This window comes from Cetorhinus maximus, chromosome 5 (assembly GCF_964194155.1).
Source record: "Cetorhinus maximus chromosome 5, sCetMax3.hap1.1, whole genome shotgun sequence".
Taxonomy (NCBI): domain Eukaryota; kingdom Metazoa; phylum Chordata; class Chondrichthyes; order Lamniformes; family Cetorhinidae; genus Cetorhinus; species Cetorhinus maximus.
This window is the reverse complement of record NC_135883.1, coordinates 99,005,607-99,023,236: the sequence shown is the minus strand read 5'-3', so window position 1 is coordinate 99,023,236 and position 17,630 is coordinate 99,005,607. Positions and strand designations below refer to the sequence as shown.

Below are 17,630 nucleotides of genomic sequence, written 5' to 3'. Positions count from 1 at the left end.
AAAGACCAAAGACAAATCTTTCTTACTGGCAGCATTGCAAACAAGTTGAATTGGTTTTTTTCATGGCCTCAATAGGCCTTTGACAGTTCGGCAGATGTGCAGCCACTTCCGATGCGCGCCCGCCAAACGCAATATCTAAATGACGTGTGGTAACGTCGGGACGCACACTCAACGTCACCGCGCATCATTTTACGCCTCGGCAAGCGGGCCCCGCCCTCCGCTCACCAAGCCAAGCGGACCCGCCCCCCCGCTCACCGAGCCAAGCGGGCCCCGCCCCCCCGCTCACCGAGCCAAGCGGACCCGCTCCCCCGCTCCCCGCTCACCGAGCCAAGCGGGCCCCGAGCCAAAGATTCTGCTTCCCAGGTACACAGGTCAGTTTGGAAGCAGGATTGTGTGTGTTGTTTAAATCATATATTTTGTATATTTAAGTTACCTTCTGCTATTTAATAGTACTTTATCTTTATCAAGATTGTCATTGCAGCACATTAAAGAGGTTGCTCTTGTTTTTTGATTGGTTGGTTCAGATTAACTGGGTCACTGGAAAATCTTGATAAAATTAACTTTTAAATCTTATGGTGCTTCAAACAACTATAAAAATGAACCCCTCTGTCCTTTTGTCTATGACATCTTTGGCAATCTCTCTTTGCCTCCACCTATCACTGGCCCCCTATTCAATTCTACCTGTTCCACCCCCCTCAAACAGTTTATATTCCACCTCATTTCTATTTTTCTTTGGTCCTGATGAAGAGTCATTTGGACTCGAAACGTTAACTGTCTTCCTTTCCACAGATGCTGTCAGACCTGCTGAGTTTTTCCAGCTATTTTTGTTTTTGTTTCAGATTTCCAGCATCCACAGTATTTTGCTTTTATATAAAAATGAACCTTCAGTCTTAATTTTGTAGATATATTTGTGGATAACTTTGAGTGTTATGAATTCCAAATCAAAGCTGGATTTTCAATTGGGGTAGAATTCGAAATGTGGGCTAGTTTATGGCATGTTTTATGTATCATGGTGGTGTTTTGTAAGTGGCATCCAATTAAAGGTCAGGGGTTGGGCTCCTAAATGGGGTTGGCTGTGACTCAGTTGGTGACTCACCTCTGAATGACAAGGTCCTGGTTTCAGGTCCTACTTCAGGGCTTAGTGCATAAAATCCGCGCTAACACTCCCACAGTATTGCATTTTTGGAGATGCTGTCTTTTGGATGAGATGTTAAAGTGAGGCTCTATCTATCTGTTCAGGTGTATGTAAAAGATCTCATGGCACTATCTTGAAGAAGAGCAGGGAGTATATCTCAGATGTCCTGGTCAATATCTACCCCGTAATCAAAATCACAAAAAACAGATTATCTGGTCATTATCACATTGTTAACAACTTTCATAATAAAAATATTGATGAAATATGGATGTTTTGTCTGTGATCCTGAAAAGTGTAAAGGTAGACAATCTACAATCATCAGTCATGTAAGAGTATGCTGAGAAATAATTATGCAAATATGGAGCAGGAGGAAGCCACTTGGCGCTTCAAGCCTGCTCTGCCATTCAATAAGATCATGGCTGATCTGATTGTAACCTCCTGCCTACCCCTGATAACCTTTCACCACCACCGCTCCCCGTGCAACCCCCCCCCCCCCCCCCCACACCCCACCCTTGTTAATCAATAATCTATCTAGTTCTGCCTTAAAAATATTCAAAGGTCCTGCTTCCACTGCCTTTTGAGGAAGAGTTTGTATGTGAAGCCTTGTGATAAATCTTATCCTGTACATAGTTAGAAGAATGAGCAAGAGTTAAAGTTTGCCAACAGCCTTGTCTCCAGCAGTCTCTCTAAATTCTGAGCTAAGCCCAACAATCACGATAACAGCTTGCCTGCCCATGATTCTGGAGGGGCAGCCCTTCTAGGGATGGCCAGTGGCTGTGGTGGTGGCCTGACAGTCAAAGCTTGTGACCTGTCCTCTGCCTCCTATATTGTTCCAGTGCAGCTCACTGTAGGCTTGAAAAACAGCACCTTTTTTCATTTGACTCTTTATAACTTTCCTCCATGCCTTACTAAGGTAAGGGATATTAGTACTGGGGAATTGAACTTTCCATCATTTCAGATCATAATCTCTGGCACCATTGGTTTCCTTTGAAAAAGGCCCTTCGGTCCATCGAGTCTGCTCCGGTCAAACAAGTACCTGACGATTCTAATCCCATTTTCCAGCACTAGGCCCATAGCCTTGTATGCCATGGCATTGAGGAGTCGCACATGCGTGCGAAAGAGCGCAGAAATCTCCTTGAGGCACAGAGATGCCTCAAAGAGATTAGTTTAAGTTCTGAAAATTTTAATAAAGAAAAACAAAATTTTAAGACATATCCCCTCATGTGAAAGTACACATGAACTGGGGCATGTCTATGAATGTTGTTATAAAATTTTAAATACCTTCACGAAACCTCATCCCGCCCTTCGGCGAGTAGGCCAAAGATTCTGGCCTATGTTTTTAGTGGAGGAAAATATCGTGAAACAATCTGTTAAGTGAAGGTCCTTTTAAGCTGTTTATTTGACTTTGACTGATTTGTTTACAATGATTGCTAACTGGTAGGGAGGTGCTAATCATATGAATACGTCATACATTGCGATCATAAATTGAGACTTCCTGCATGTCTGTGGCATACAGGCAAGTTTAGAAGCAGGAATTTCCCCCAAGGTAAGAAAACCACACAGAACTTTTTTTCTGCATGTTATTTGGTATTTGCATGAAGTTTGTGATTGCTGTTCATTGAAAGAAGTTGTGTTCTTAATTTTTGGCCAGTTCAGATTAACTGGGTTGCTAGAAAGCACTTAGTTAAAAAAAGTAAACTTTATGGTGTTTCAAACAACTAAAAATGAGCTTTCAATCTTAAAAGTTTACTCATTTTAAAATTGTCAAATTCCAGGAAAACATAGGAAATGTAGGATGAATGCCATTTTTAAAAAGTTTTATAGATTGAAAAGTTTTTCAATGGTAACATGTTATCATTGAACTATTGGAAAAATGAGTTTATTATGGAATTAAATAATTCTGATGGTAAATTGCATTCAATATTTATGCATGGTACAAAATATTTCAATGTTTGTTTTTCAAAAAGTATTTAAAGAGCTTTATGGCTCTTGAGTTATTTCATACTACTTATAGCAGTTAGATCAACGGGGAATAATGGAAGTAATTTGAATTGTTTTTATTTGTTGGGTGAGATAATGCTTTTGTTATTGCCAGCACATCCAGGCAAGGGGTGACTATCCAATCGCACTCCTGACTTGAGACTTGTAGATGAAGGCTTTGAGGGGTCAAGAGGTGAACCATTCATCAAGTACCCAGTCTCTTACTTACTCTTGGCTTAGTTCAAACTTTGGTCAATGGTATCCCCAAGTTGTTAATGAGTTGGGAGGTGGGGTCAGTGATGGCAAATCGAGGGGAGATGATGATATTCAAACAAAGTGTTGGAAATGCTCAGCAGGTCTGGAGAGAGAAACTGAGTCAACATTCAGGTTGTTGGACATTTCATATGAACCAGAGGAACTTGGAAATATAGTAGCATTTAAGCAGGTGAGATGGGGAGGATGGAGAAAAGAACACATTCTGTTATCACTGTGGGTCTTAGCTGAGGTTATCCTTGGTCTGGATTGATTGAGACTGCTAAAGGCCAGCTGGCTGTTGGTAAACTACTTTTTGTTGAACATTCTATTCCACTATGTGCTTCACACAGAATTATCTCTCGGCATGCTCTGTATGTGATCTTACATCACTTTAGACTGTCTAGTTATATATTTAACTTATACACATGGCCTGTGATAGGGTGGGAGAGATTAAATGAGTTAATCATCCCAAATGAAGTGGGGCAAGGAAAGAGATCATGTGTGAATGGCAGAGTGATGTACATGGGCTGTTAAACCAATGGCAAAATGAGGGTAAGATGGTAACATGCAAAGAAAAGGAAACAAAATAGGGGTGGGGGCAGTTCTGAAATTGTTAAATTCACATGTCCTAACATGTCAAGTGACTTATCAAATTTTTTGTAAGGCTCCTGTATGTTTGACCATGCTTAAAAGATTTTTATAGAAATGCAAGTCGTTGTATTATGTGTGTTATATGGAGGTAAGTTGTTGGTTGAGATTGGATGTATTGGTTTGTTTGTTTTTTTTACTCTAGGATTCTCAACAATGTCCAAAAATTATGATCTTTATCAGTACAAAGGCTGTAACTTTATCAACAATATTCACCACATAGAACAACTGGAAGAATTGTATCATTTCGAAATGAGGGACAGTGATGTGGTTGCAGTCACATATCCAAAATCTGGTAAGAAAATATTGTATTTCCCCAGAATTATTTTTCCCCTATATTTCACAACGCAGTGATTGTAATTGGATACAGTTCCCATGGAAGCCTGCAGTCTTCATGTATGAGCTTAGGAAATGAAAGGAGAGGATGAGAGCTAGGCCTAATCCTGTTTTCACTTGATCACACATTCACTTTCACCAGCGGTCACTGGATAGCTAATCGAGAGAATTTTCTGACTTAATTTTCTCCCCTGCTGCCCAGAGATTTGTTGAAAAATGAATCTGAAATCAAGCTAAAAGCAATAACTGAATGTAATCTAGGCCATGATGTTGTGTTCAAGATTAAAATACTAATGGCAGGGTATTTGTCAGAATAGTATGTGAAACTTTGGGTAGGCTGCCATGTCTGTGCTTGAGCTGGAGCGCAAGTTAATGATACTCATTGATATAATGGGGAAGGAATTTTTCAATTGATTTCAGGGTACAGTCATATTTGAGAAAAACACAGGTTAAGAAAGGTGGGGGCAGTGTGACTGGTGGTCAGCAGAGTAAGGAATGATAAAGATGGAGCTCCTGTAGATGCTAGTTCATTCCAGCAACAGAAACGATGTACTTGCATCTGTATCTTTACAGATGGTAGGCTGTTGACTGCATATTCTTAACCATGGAGCAGGAGGCAGTCCTGGTGGTGAAGGGAGAGGGCTATAGGGATGAAGAGCAGATTAGAAAAGTTGAGGTCTCAAAAATCTTCAAGTGTGTTGCCTTTCTCAAAAGTAAAAGCTATCCGTAATTTCAGAAACTTGGGGAAAGGGAGAGGGAAGGTGCAGTTGTGATCTGTCAATACTAATGTCACAGGGAAGAAAAGGGAGAAGGCAATATCAGAAGTTAGGAACTAAACAGAATCTTACAAGTGGGAATCTCAGGATTCCAGCCAAGATATAGCTAGATCAGCCATGCATTCACGTTTCTTAAAGACTGGGTTGAGAAGGGTTAACATTTTGTGAGACACTGACAACAGTACTGGGACAGGAGGGATAAATGAGGCTGTCAATAGGACTTTAAACTCGTGGATCTAAAGGACTGGATTTTACTATCCCTCTAGGGACTGAATTGGATGGGAGGCAGGGGATGGGCCACAATATGACTAGGAAAGATGGTGGGTGGGGTAATGTGCCTATTACCTTCCTGCCATCATGGCATGGTGGGAAGATGGAAGATGGTCTTTCCTCCCAGAAGCCAATTAAAGAACCAATTAGGGCCTCCTCTTCAAATTAGTAGCCAGATGGGTCGCCAGGTATCCATTTTTTTTTGCCAGTATGGCAGGCTATAAAGTCTAAATGTCCCCTCCTTCATTGCAAGCATGTCCACCTTTGCAAGGCACATACCCTTCAAAGAAGCTTGCCAACATAAGTGTTAAACACTACCTCCAGGTTGCTACCATGAGTTCTTTGCTCCCTCCAGAAAATGCATCACCATCCTGGAAGACCTTTATCACCACTCTCTCCACCTACATCTTGGTGACCCATTATGCCATCAACTCGATCAGTCATTCATTGATATCTCTGTGTTTGACATGGATGCCCCCATTGAACAGGTCAGTTAGCTACTTCTCTCCAGAACGCACCACCCCCCCCCTACACCCCACAGTCTTTCATCCTCCAGAGGTGGTTGACATCTCATTTGCCGTGACATTATCAAATCACAGCACAACTTTTAAACTTGTGCCTTCATTCCCAAGGCCTTTCTCCAAGGGAATGATGAGGCCAATTCACGAACATGCAGATTCCTCTGCCTGACAAAGGGGTTATTGAGACCCTACTTCACTCTGCCAGGTCTGTCAACCATATAGTCAAAAATTTAAGGCCTCATTAGGAATGCAGCACTCACTTCAGTTGATGTTGGTGACCTGGACAATAAATGTTGACCTAGCCAGTGATGCCCACATCCTATGAATGAATATATTAAAGTCAAGCACACCAATCACATGCCTGCTAACGCTACTTGGTTACCTCTAGTTGGTGCAATATTGCACCATTTCATTGGTTTTCAAAAAGTGAAGAGATCAGAATGCTACAAGGTCCCTCCTTCCTACAGTGGTTCTGTGATCTGCTCCACTTCCAACTATGGTTCTACCAGACAGTGAATGCTCTCCACCCATCTGGTCTGTTCCTGAAAACTCTTGAATGGCAACAGGAGTAGGCCATTTGGTCTGGTGAGCCTGCTCCGCCATTCTATTAGATCATGGCTGACCATTTACCTCAATGCCACTTTCCCATGTTATCACCATATCCCTCTATGTCATTAGTCTCCAGAAATCAATTGATTTCTGGATTGAGCTTCCACAGCTCTCCAGGGTAGAGAATTCCAAAGATTCACCACCCTCTGAGTAAAGAAGTTCCTCCTCATTTCAGTCTCAAATGGCCTGCTCCTTATTCTGAGGTCATGTCCCCTAGTCTTAGACTCACTACCCAGGGAAAACATCTACTCCTGGTTGGTTCCTCAGAGGTCCCCCGCCTCTCCAACTCCCATATCAGCTAAGCTGTCGACACCTTCCACAGCTTCAGTGCTGTCAACTCTGGGGGTCAACCGTGTAAACTCTAGTGCCTATGTTGGGTCCCCCGAATCACTGATTGGAACAGGTTCATGAGCTGCCCCCTGATGTGGAGACAGATGCCTGATTCAGAGCCACTCTTTATCATCCGATCCAGTCTTGCAGCACCCAGAACAGGTCCATGATCTTTTAACATTGGCTTTTAGCACACCTAGTCATTCATCTACATAATACTAGCCTTGTTCCTTCAGTGCCTGCTTTGAAATACTGAGCTTGTAAGATGCCTCCCAAAACATCTAGTAGATTTTATGCTTCAGGATTAATGCAGATATTTGGGGTCAGAATAAGCCCATGTGGCTGGAGAGTAATCCACATCCTGTGAAGGGTTTATTTATACGCATACCATTCCTATGTCTTGCAATGCAAAAGCAAAGACACTTTTTTTGTTTCTTGAGTTTGTGCTCAAAAAATGCCTCATATGTTTGCTGTTGAGAATTCATTCTGATGCAATGAACTGTTTTACCAAAAATTACAAGAAGGGAATTTCAGGGAAGAGGGGGGAAAATGCCATGCCTTTGATATCCTTCTCTGGTGGCTGGGAGCCTATGTAGGTGCAGTCATTTTGTATTGCTTATATTGTACAGCCTGGTCTTTTGTCCTGAATTAAGGCTCACCTTTTTCACTCAAATACTGACATTGCAATCCAGTTTGTGCCAACATGAAGGTAAATACAGCCTATTGCCACAGATTCCCTGCATCAGCTACCAGCAACCTGGTTAAAATCAGGAGGAGCCTACTGAGGGGAACATCCACTGCCATTTAACAGCCAATTGGCCATTAATAGGTTGGAGATGGGACTTCCACCCTTCTGGATCAGGAAGTCTTACGCCAGTGCTGCCAGCTAATCAGAGGCCAGCAGCTCTACAGTGTTTCAGGAGAAAGGCATGCAGCACTGGATTCATAAGAGTATAGGGGTCTTGCTGAGTTCAAATGGCAGGGTGAGAGGGCTGGGGTTTGAGGCCATGGGAAGAGGGCAACCTGGGGGCCAAAACATTGAAGGGGGGTGCTGTTAAGGAGGGGCCCCTGCCCACCAGGTGGGACCATCTGCACAGGCAAACCTCAAGACTGGGCACTTGGCATGGGTCTCTCACTACCAGTTAAATGGCAGCAAGATTAAATCTTTAACTGGGCATTAATTGGATACTTGAGGGCCTCAAATCACCCACCGGCAGGCTGCCTGACATCACGGGAAGAATTTTCGGGGTGGCGAGCGGGGGCAGGGCCCGCTTGCCAACACGTAAAATGATGCACGGTGATGTCGGGCGAGAGTCCCGATGTCACCGCGCGTCATTTAGATTGTCAGTTTGGCGAGCGCACAGCCAAGTGGGCGACGCACCTGCCAAACTGTCAAAGGTCTATTAAGGCCATTAAGAAAGTAATTAAAGTTGTTAAGAATGCTGCCCGTCCAATCTTAAGGTTGGCGGGCAGGCAAAGAGCCCAGGCGGCCTTCACATTTTTCATGGAACCTCATCCACAGATGGGATGAGGTTTCATGAAGGGTTTATAAATTAAGTAAAAATTTTTGAAAAAATTAATGAACATGTCCCAGCTCATGTGACAGTTTCATATGAGGGGACATGTCCTTAATTTTTTTTTTTTACCTTTCTTCAATGTTTCGTAAGTGAAAGTAATCTCCCTAAGGCACCCCTGTGTCTCAGGGAGATTTCTGCACTCTCTCTCGGACATACGTAAAAGAGTGCAGGCTCGGACTCAGGGAATCCCCCTCCCCACCCTGCCTGCACAGGGAGCACACAGTGCTTCCGGGTGTGCGTCACGCTGGGCAGGCCTTAATTGGCCCACCTATTTAAAATGTCGGTACAGCATCGATCGGGTTCGCACCCGCCCCCGCACAACCCCCATGTTGGGGGAAATTTCTGCCCCATGTCCCCATTCCTCCCACCTTCAAAGGGGAGTATTAAATCCAGCCCAGTATATTTGAAATGAGTAAAGGATATAGCACACTAGAAATAATCATGGAGATTTTGACAACCCCCAAAAACAGGCATGATGTAGCGAAAGGGGTACAGGATTGTGTTCAAAATTACTTTCTTACCTTGTGTGTTTAAAAAGCCCAACCATGGATGAATGAAATGAGGGGAAAAATTAAGTGAAAAAGTGCACACAGGTGACAGAAAGATAGAAGGAATATGAATTGATTGGGAAAGAAGGCATAAGAACAATAGAAAGGTGAAAACTGTCAAGTATGAAAAGAAGCAGTATCTTAAAGGACTCATAAGGAAAAATTAGGGACACATATCATAAACTCATAGGTAATGATGGACAAATGACATCAATTATTTTGCCTTGATAATTGAGAGACTAACTTGGCGGACAGAGATCAAAGATTGGAAAAGGAATAGGATTAACTTTGGAGAACTGACTGAACCAATTTGGAACTATTGTAATTTGAAACATGGTGAATTGAATGGTTGATTTGCAGAACTGAAATTTCAATGCAGCACATTCATTTTTTTGTTGTTGTTGGCAGGTTAGAGAACACAAATTGGTTTACTCAGGTATTCACTTCTTCAGAGATTTTGCAGATGACACAGTCAACTTGAGGGCTGAAATCATCTAACAATTTGACCACTTTTTTATGTAATATTTTGTAATTCTAGGGTTTACTCTGCAACCATTTCTTTACAATCTATTTCTATCTCGTGCCAGGAACTGTGTGGATGCAACAAATTTTGAGTTTAATTTATTCTGATGGTGACGCAGCTGTTGTACAAAGCAAACCAACAATGGAACGTGTTCCCTGGATGGAAATGCCGTACTCAAATTTTCAGACACGGCCTTCACCTCGTTTGTGTGTCTCACATTTGCCTCAGCGTTTTGTTCCAGCGGGTTTGAAAAAGAAAAATGGAAAAGTAAGTACACCTTTTATTGCTTTAAATTTTTCTTTGCTCTCTCGTTGTTTTAATCAGATGTTTTTTTTTTCCTTTCTTAGCTCTGTTTTTCCTCCATATATATTCATTCTATTTCCTGAGTTGAATAATATATTGAGTTAGTAATACATTAAGGTTAGAGATAACCTTCTAGGATACATCTGAGTTGGATACATACATCCAAGGATACATCTGAGACAGCAAAGATGGAAACTGTTCAGCCTTTTCTCCAGCCGAGCATGTGTTGCCTATGCTCACTAATGTAGAGGGGTGCACTGAGGACACATACTTAGTAGACTCTCAATTTGGTGCCCTCGGTCAGGTTGCTGATGTTACCCGGTTTGGACATAATAGCTGCAGCTTTTGCAAGTGTTGATTTTCAGCATCAAGTGATAGTTTAGGCTCCAAATCAATTAACAATCTCCATCATATTGTCAATGCTGATAGCATCATGGCAACATCCTAGACTATGATGTTTGTCTTCCTGCTGCTGATGGTCAAACCAAGCTCTTCACGGGCTTGAGAGTCTGTCCACTTGCTGCTGAATGTGTTCCTTGGTATGGAAAATGTTAATGCAACATTGTCAACACAGAACAACTGTGAGAACTTGTTGCACTTTTGACTTGGATCTCAGGTGGGCAAGGTTGAACAGCTTTCTCAGTTCTGATAATTAAGTAGATACCCTCATATAATCTGAAGACCCATGATAGTAGCAAAGAGAAGAATATACCAAAGAGTCTCAGTGCCAGAGCACCCTGTTTGACCCCACTGTGGCTCTCAAAGTGTTTTGATGTTACCCCATCGTCTGGTCAGAGAAAGGGGAAATCACATTGAGCAGCTTCAGGCAACCAATTTTCTCCAGCTTAAATAGACTGCTTCTGCTCACCTGGTTGATGCTTCGTGCTCAATGAAGCTAATATATAGTATCTCCTTTTCATTCACATTTCTCTCTCGGTTGCCAGACAGAGAAGATCACATCAACTGTACATCCTCCAGTTCTAAAATCACTTTGATTCAGGATAGATGCCTTCAGCCAAGAGCTGCAGTCTGAAAGGGCAAGATCAGCAAATACTTTTCCCACAGGGAGCTGCCTCAGTAGTTGTTGCAGTCACCCTTGTTCTTGTACAGAGCACAATCTTTGCATCACGCATATCCTGGGGCACCGCTCCCTCAGACAGTTGCACAGATGCTGGAGGAGTGCCAGTTTCCTGTGCTTGGAGTTCAGCATCTGGAGTTTAGCCCATGGTAAGCAAGACAATAGCTTTGCCAAGCTCATTAACCATGGGTTCGATATACAGCTCTTCCCTGATGGGCAAGCTTTCTATGGTGTCTAGAGCGTCCTCTGTCATGGTGTTCTCCGTAGTGTACTATCCTAACACTCCAACAATCTATTCCATTTGATGACCTCCCACATATTTGTTTTCATTGGAGATGTTTTTCTTTGGACTTGTTTTTTTGATTGCTCCATGCATGCCCCTCACATTCTCTACATTGAAGTCATTATCAGTAGTCATTGGCACACCACATAGCAGGTGGAGTTTACTTCAAGCAGCTCTTAATACATTGAGTTTTCTCACTCAATCTCTTGTAATTAATGAGAGGGGACCACTTGGCTTCAATGACAGGTTCCATCGTAGCATTTTTCTACTCTTGCTTCCTGTATGTAGTGTGGTTTCTGTTCCATTTTGTGTCTGCGTTGTGTGGGAATGTTGGGAGTGCCTGTTCAATCAAATTGTGAATCTGTTGGTTCTTATCTGGGTACACAGCATGGCTGATGTTGATGAGTGCAGTATTTCTGCTTTGAATGAAAAGTTTTCCAGTATTATGTCCTCACCCTCATGCACACCAGGGAGTGACCTGTATCACAGTCAGTGAAGTGGTAGCTGCCTGGGTTCAGAGTTATATCTGGTGATCAGATCCAGCTGGTGTCTTGGATATCTCCAGGACACCTTGTGGTATGGCTTGCTTTAAAGGTGTTTAGTTACATGAATCTCAGTAGTCTCTGTCAATTCTTATTTCTTTCCAGGCCATGATGTCCCAGGCAGGAGGGCCATGCCTCATGGTCCATGCCCACTCTTGCATTGAAATCCCCGAGTAGATTAAGATGTTCTGATTTGGGGATTCTGCTGAAAGCAGTGTCGAGCTCCTCCTAGAACTGATCATTCACTCTGTAGTGGAGCGTTGGAACATAAATACTCATGAGGTTAACTGACCTTGTTTGAGTTGAGGCAGAGAGAAAAAAAAATTCTGAACCATTCGTAAGGCATTCTATCGTCGATAGTAGCAGAGCCTATACTTTGCAGCCTTGCAAAATGTTTCCTCTGAACTGTTCCCCTGCCAGGTGAACATTGTGAGCATGGTCTCTTCACAGAATCTCAGAACTGTTTCAGTGCAGAAGGAAGTCATTTGGCCCAGCATGTCTGCACCAGCTCTCCAAATGAGCATTTCACCTAGCGCCATTCTTCCACCTTCTTCCCATAACCCTTCATATTCTTGGGTAACAATGTAATTCCCTTTTGAATGCCTTAATTGATGAACCTGCCTCCATCACAGTCTAGGTCAGTGCTTTACAGATCCTAATAACTCATTGCATGAAAATGTATTTTCCTCATGTATGTCGTCATTGCTGCTTTTGACAATGACCTTTTTAAATCTGCCCACTCAATCCCCAAGTCCCATGTTGATCTTGTATGCGTTATCAACCAGTTGTTTACTCCCTTAGCCTTCAACTCTCCTGGGATATCCACAAGGTAGTAGAAGAACTGTTTTCCACCCCCCCCCGCCCCTCACCACCCACCCCCCCCCCCCCCCCACCCCAAACCCCCCCACCCCCACCCCCTCCCCCCAGCTCCACCCCCCGGCCCCCCAACACACCAGGGAGGTTGGTTCACATCTGCCAGGGCTGTGTTTTGGGAGGGACCATCGTGTCCCATTGGTCAGCCACTGCTCTCCTTAACTTGGGCAGCCCTGACTAGTAGGTTGCTGTCCTTCCGTGGTCTGGTCAATATGTCGAGGAGGTTAACAAAGCTGTGGGTTATGAATCATATAAAATAATTTGAACTGATGAGATCACCAGTGAGCTACAGTAACAGCTAGGGTATGGATCATAGTCCACAACTTGTTTATGGAGTAATTTTGAGGTTCTCTGCCACCATCACACTCAGAAAATGACTCCCTGTGAGTTCGTCACTATCAATAGCAATAGGATGCTGAGTTGGCAGCCTGTTTTTTACATCTCTCCCCATTTCTGTTTTCATTGAAGTCCATAGAATTAAAATTGAGAGAGTTGTAAAGTTGTTAACGTGCTTTCGCTATCCCATGAAAGTCAAGATCAGCCTAAATCTGCACTTTGTACTTCTAGCTGAAGATAGTTGCAAATGCTTTAGCCTTGTCTTTGCATGTGGTGGGCTCACACATTTGAGGATGGGGATATTTGTAGAGCCACCTCCTCCAGTTATTGTCCACCATCACTAATGACTGGATGTACCAGGACTGCAGAGCTTAGATCTGATCTGTTGATTGTGGGGTCCCTTACCTCTGTATTGCATGATCCATCTTGGCCTCCTCCAGTCCCCAACATCTCAATGCCAGTCTTCAACCAATTAAATTTGCTCCATGTGATATCAAACTACTGAAGGCACTGTATATAGCAAAGGCTATGATCCTGGACAATAGCCTGCCAGCAGTACTGAAGACTTATGCTCCAGGATTAACTGTGGCCTGAAAATACTGGGAATTCAGCCTACTACGTGCAATCTGTTTGCAGTTTCACTAGATTGACACCACATTTTCAGATATGCCTGGGGTTGCTCCTGACATGCTCTAAAATATTGAACCAGGGTTGATTCCTGGTTTGCTCTTGACCATAAGACTGCAGGATATGCCAGGCCATGAGGTTACCGATTGTGATTGAATACAATTTTGCTGCTGATGGCCCTCGGCCTCATGATGCCCAGGTTTTGAACTGCTAGATCTGTTCTGAATCTATCCCTTTTAGCGCAATGAGAATGCCACATAATGCAATGGAGGTATCCTCAGTGTGAAAACAGAGCTTTGTTACCTCAAGGAATGGTAGTCACTCCTACCAATACTAGCATGGACCTATGGATCTGTGACAGGCAAATTGGCAAGCACGAGGTCTATTAGTTGTCTCCCCTCTTTGAAAAACAACTAAGAACTAATCTATCCTGTTATCCAGTAATCTTGAATTTTTAAAAACCCTCATGAAGCACCTTTGTCTTTTTTCACAGGTGAGTTTTTTAATCCCCAGGACATCTAGAGTTATTAAATTCAATTCCCTGTAGAAATATCTGATGAACCACCTCAGCTGAGCAGGTTACATGTACACAGCTTCTGTTAAAACTGGAAGTGTGGTCTTTGGAGGAGGTTGGGGTTGTGTTGAAGAATTTGACAGTTCCTTACCATCCTATCAGTCCCCAAACCACCTTTTCTTAGCAGGAAAATTGTCGCTAAACAACAGTAAAGAAATGGACAACTGTTGGTATAGACATAAATACTGCAGATGCTAGATACCTGAAATAAAAACCGAATGCTGAAGCCACTCAGTTAGATCAGGCAGCATCTGTGAAGAGAGAAACTGGATTAATGTTACAGATTGGTGACTTTTTGTTGAAACTGGGAAAAATTAGAAATGGAAAAGTTAGAAATGTAAAGGTGTTTTGAGCAAGTGAACGGGTGGGATGAAGAACAAAAGGGAACGTCAGTGAAATGGCGGAAGACCGGAGGGATTAAATAAGGATCTATGGTGCAAGGCCAAAAAGAACGGTAATGGAGAGGAAAACAAGTAGAGAAGGTGTGAATGGCAGGATCCTAAATAACTGCTGTCCAAAAATAAATGAAATAAAGACATCCGAGAGAAACCAAACCATATTGAGGCACAGGTTACGATCTAAAATTGGGGTAACAGAATCGAAGGCTGTAAGAGTGCCAAGTCAAGAGATGAGGCGCTGTTCCTTGCTTGCATTGAGCTTTGTCAGAAACCTGCAGCAGGTTAAGGACAAAGGTCAGAGTGGAAGCAAGGTAGAGAATTAAAATGGTGGGCAACTGGAAGCACAGGGTCATGCTTGTGGACTGAATGAAGCATTCTGCAAATCTGACTCCCAGTCTGCCTTTTATCTCCCCAATGCAGAGGCAACCACCTTGATTATTGAATACAACATGCCAAGTCGAAACAAATAACTCTCTGCTTCACCTGGAAGGGTTGTTTGGGCTCTTGGGCAGTGAGAAGGAAGGAGGCAAAAGGGCTGTGTTGCATCTCCTTTGCTTGCATGGAAAGGTGTCGCAAGGAAAGGGGGGAGTGTTGAGGGTGATTGTGGAAAAAACAAGGCATCTCAAAGGGAACAGCCCCTACAGAATGCTGGGAGGGGAGAATTGTTTGGTCCTGGTACCATGCTGGAAATGGCAGAGGATGATCCATTGAATATGAGGGCAAGAGGTACCTTATCATGGTCCTGGGAGAGGAAGGGATGAGAGCAGAAGTGCCTGAAATAGAATTGAGATGTCGAGAGAGAATTTATCAAAGCACTAGTGTGGTAAGTTGCATTATCTACTGGTAGTTTGGGTGCTTTGAAAATATCCCAGGCAACAATAGTTTACATTTTATAGCATTTGTGGATAGTAGAAACAAGTTGGAAGTAAGAAGTTGACTGAAAATGTGGGCAAAGACTTGGGTATTGTGGACACTTCTGAAAGTGGGGAGAAATGCAAGCAAGGTGAGTAAGTTTAGAGACATTTGCAGATTACTGAGGATGGTGGCTGAAGGCCCTGCCACTAATTAATGAAGCAGCATGATGTCGCAGGTGTAGAGGGTGTTTGCTGCAATCTTTTCAAACCATACAAGTCCAACAGTGTTAGAGGACAAGACCGGAGAGATTTGAAGAGGAGGATCAGTATTTTGAAACTGGTGGACTGGAAGGACATTGGGGCTAGTGAGGACAGAAGATCGAGACAAAATTAACTTTCTTTAAACTGCTACCATTAAAAGGTAACCTCATAATGTTAGCTCCAATTAACAGGACTGCAACAATGGGGAGCAGCAACAAATCAATGAAGTTCATTTTGACAACTTTGCTATTTCATTGCATGATTTCAAACATAAAGCTATGAAATATAAGTTACATGTAATCACCTTCTAATAGCATATTAGAATATTGATAATGTTACATTTGACTGATCTGATATTTTACACAGGTTATTTATGTAATGCGAAATCCGAAGGACACTGTTGTGTCTTTATATCACTTTCAAAATTATGTCACAGTATTAAGTACACCATCAAGTTTTGAAGATTTTCTGGAGAAATTCCTGGAAGGAAAAGGTAAATAATAGCATTCACCATATTGTGTATTTCATTCATTGCCATTCCTTTTTTTTCCTTTATCAAGTTTCAGTTGAACTTGCCTATAGACTTTCAGTCCTATGAACCAGTCATAAATCTGACAGATTCACATTGCATGTGCTTCTCTCTTTCTTCCTTAGTCCTTGGCCTAATGAGTGCGTCTACGGCAATCAGAGTAGTGGGGATTTGGAAGCAAACCTCTGACATTCACAGAGAATGCCCCACACCCTCAGCTTTCAAGGCTGAACGATTCAGCCATTTTCATCACCTGAGGTGGTGGGCTCCATTTTTTTTATTTAGTTGGTAAAAGTAATCCTTTCCTTGGCTTTAACTTTTTCATGCATTTTCCTTTATGCATTTCTTGCCAGTTGCACCCATGATTACATTCAATTGAAGTGATCTGCAGTCAGGTTTCTTTACTGAGCATAGGATTATAGAATTACTGACCATGAATTACTAAATATTATAGTACCAAGTCTAATTTTAACCACGTCAGTTTGTTATCTGTATCGTTACATGATTCATTATAGGTTTTAGGTTTCAACAGTTATTTAATTCTAACGATAGCAATGACAACTTGGATTTTTATACCCCCTATAATGTACTAAACCATTCCAAGGCATGTAACAGTAGAGTTATCAAACAAAATTTGGAACTGATCTGCAAGAGAGATTTGGACAGGTGGCCCAACTCTTCTTCAAAGAGGCAGATATTAAAAAGCACCATAATGGGGAGAAGGAGGGAATTCCATAGCTTCAGACTTGGGCAGCTGAAGCCATGACCACCAATGGTGGAGTGATTAAAATTGTAGGGGGTGGGGAAGAAACTTGCATTTATATAGCACTTTTCACAACCACTGCAAGAGGCCAAAATGGGAGGAGCACAAATCTTGGGGTTGTAGGAAGTGCAAAAAAGGGGATAGGCAAGGTCCATGGAGGGATCGAAAAATGAGGATGAGAATTTGAGTTTTTATGTACAGTCCCTGAAATTGGGTGCTTTGCATTTCCGTCGGCCATATTTTGGGAAAACCGAGATTGGCTCTCGAGACATCTGAGGTCAAATCATCCTTTGCTATGTAGAATTCATGACTTTTTCTGCAACCTCAGCAGGAACAAGTGTTTGTGGGGGAAGAGCTGCATGCATGCAAAGATAGTCAGATCTACCACATTCCTACCAGGCAAATGTACAGAGCCTGGGTCTTCTAGCTGCTGCTCTGCATGCAAATAACCCAGGACCAAAGATTAGCAAAAACTTTGCCTTCTGCAGGTACAATGACCTCAAGAACATTTGCATCCAGCAGGTGTTAAACTTATCTGGTATTTGCATTGTAAAATTCAATTTTATCATTGATCATGTATTTTTTTCTCTAATAGTGGTATTCAGCTCTTGGTTTGACCATATCCATGACTGGTACACCCACAGAGATGAATTCAACATCCTATTTATAAGTTATGAGGAATTGAAGCAGGTAATTAAGAA

The 17,630-nt window shown here is 42.5% G+C and overlaps 1 protein-coding gene across 1 annotated transcript in view; it reads left to right on the top strand.

Annotated features, from left to right (window-relative positions):
* Positions 1 to 225: 225 nt before the first annotated feature.
* Positions 226 to 17,630, top strand: part of LOC144680325 (amine sulfotransferase-like) — a 33,103-nt gene continuing 15,698 nt past the window's right edge. Inside the window, exons 1-5 of the mRNA XM_078541307.1 lie at positions 226 to 371; positions 4,164 to 4,313; positions 9,573 to 9,775; positions 16,004 to 16,130; positions 17,525 to 17,619. Coding sequence (XP_078397433.1) covers positions 4,175 to 4,313; positions 9,573 to 9,775; positions 16,004 to 16,130; positions 17,525 to 17,619 — 564 coding nt within the window. The 5' untranslated portion in view covers positions 226 to 371; positions 4,164 to 4,174. The remainder of the gene's footprint in view (positions 372 to 4,163; positions 4,314 to 9,572; positions 9,776 to 16,003; positions 16,131 to 17,524; positions 17,620 to 17,630) is intronic.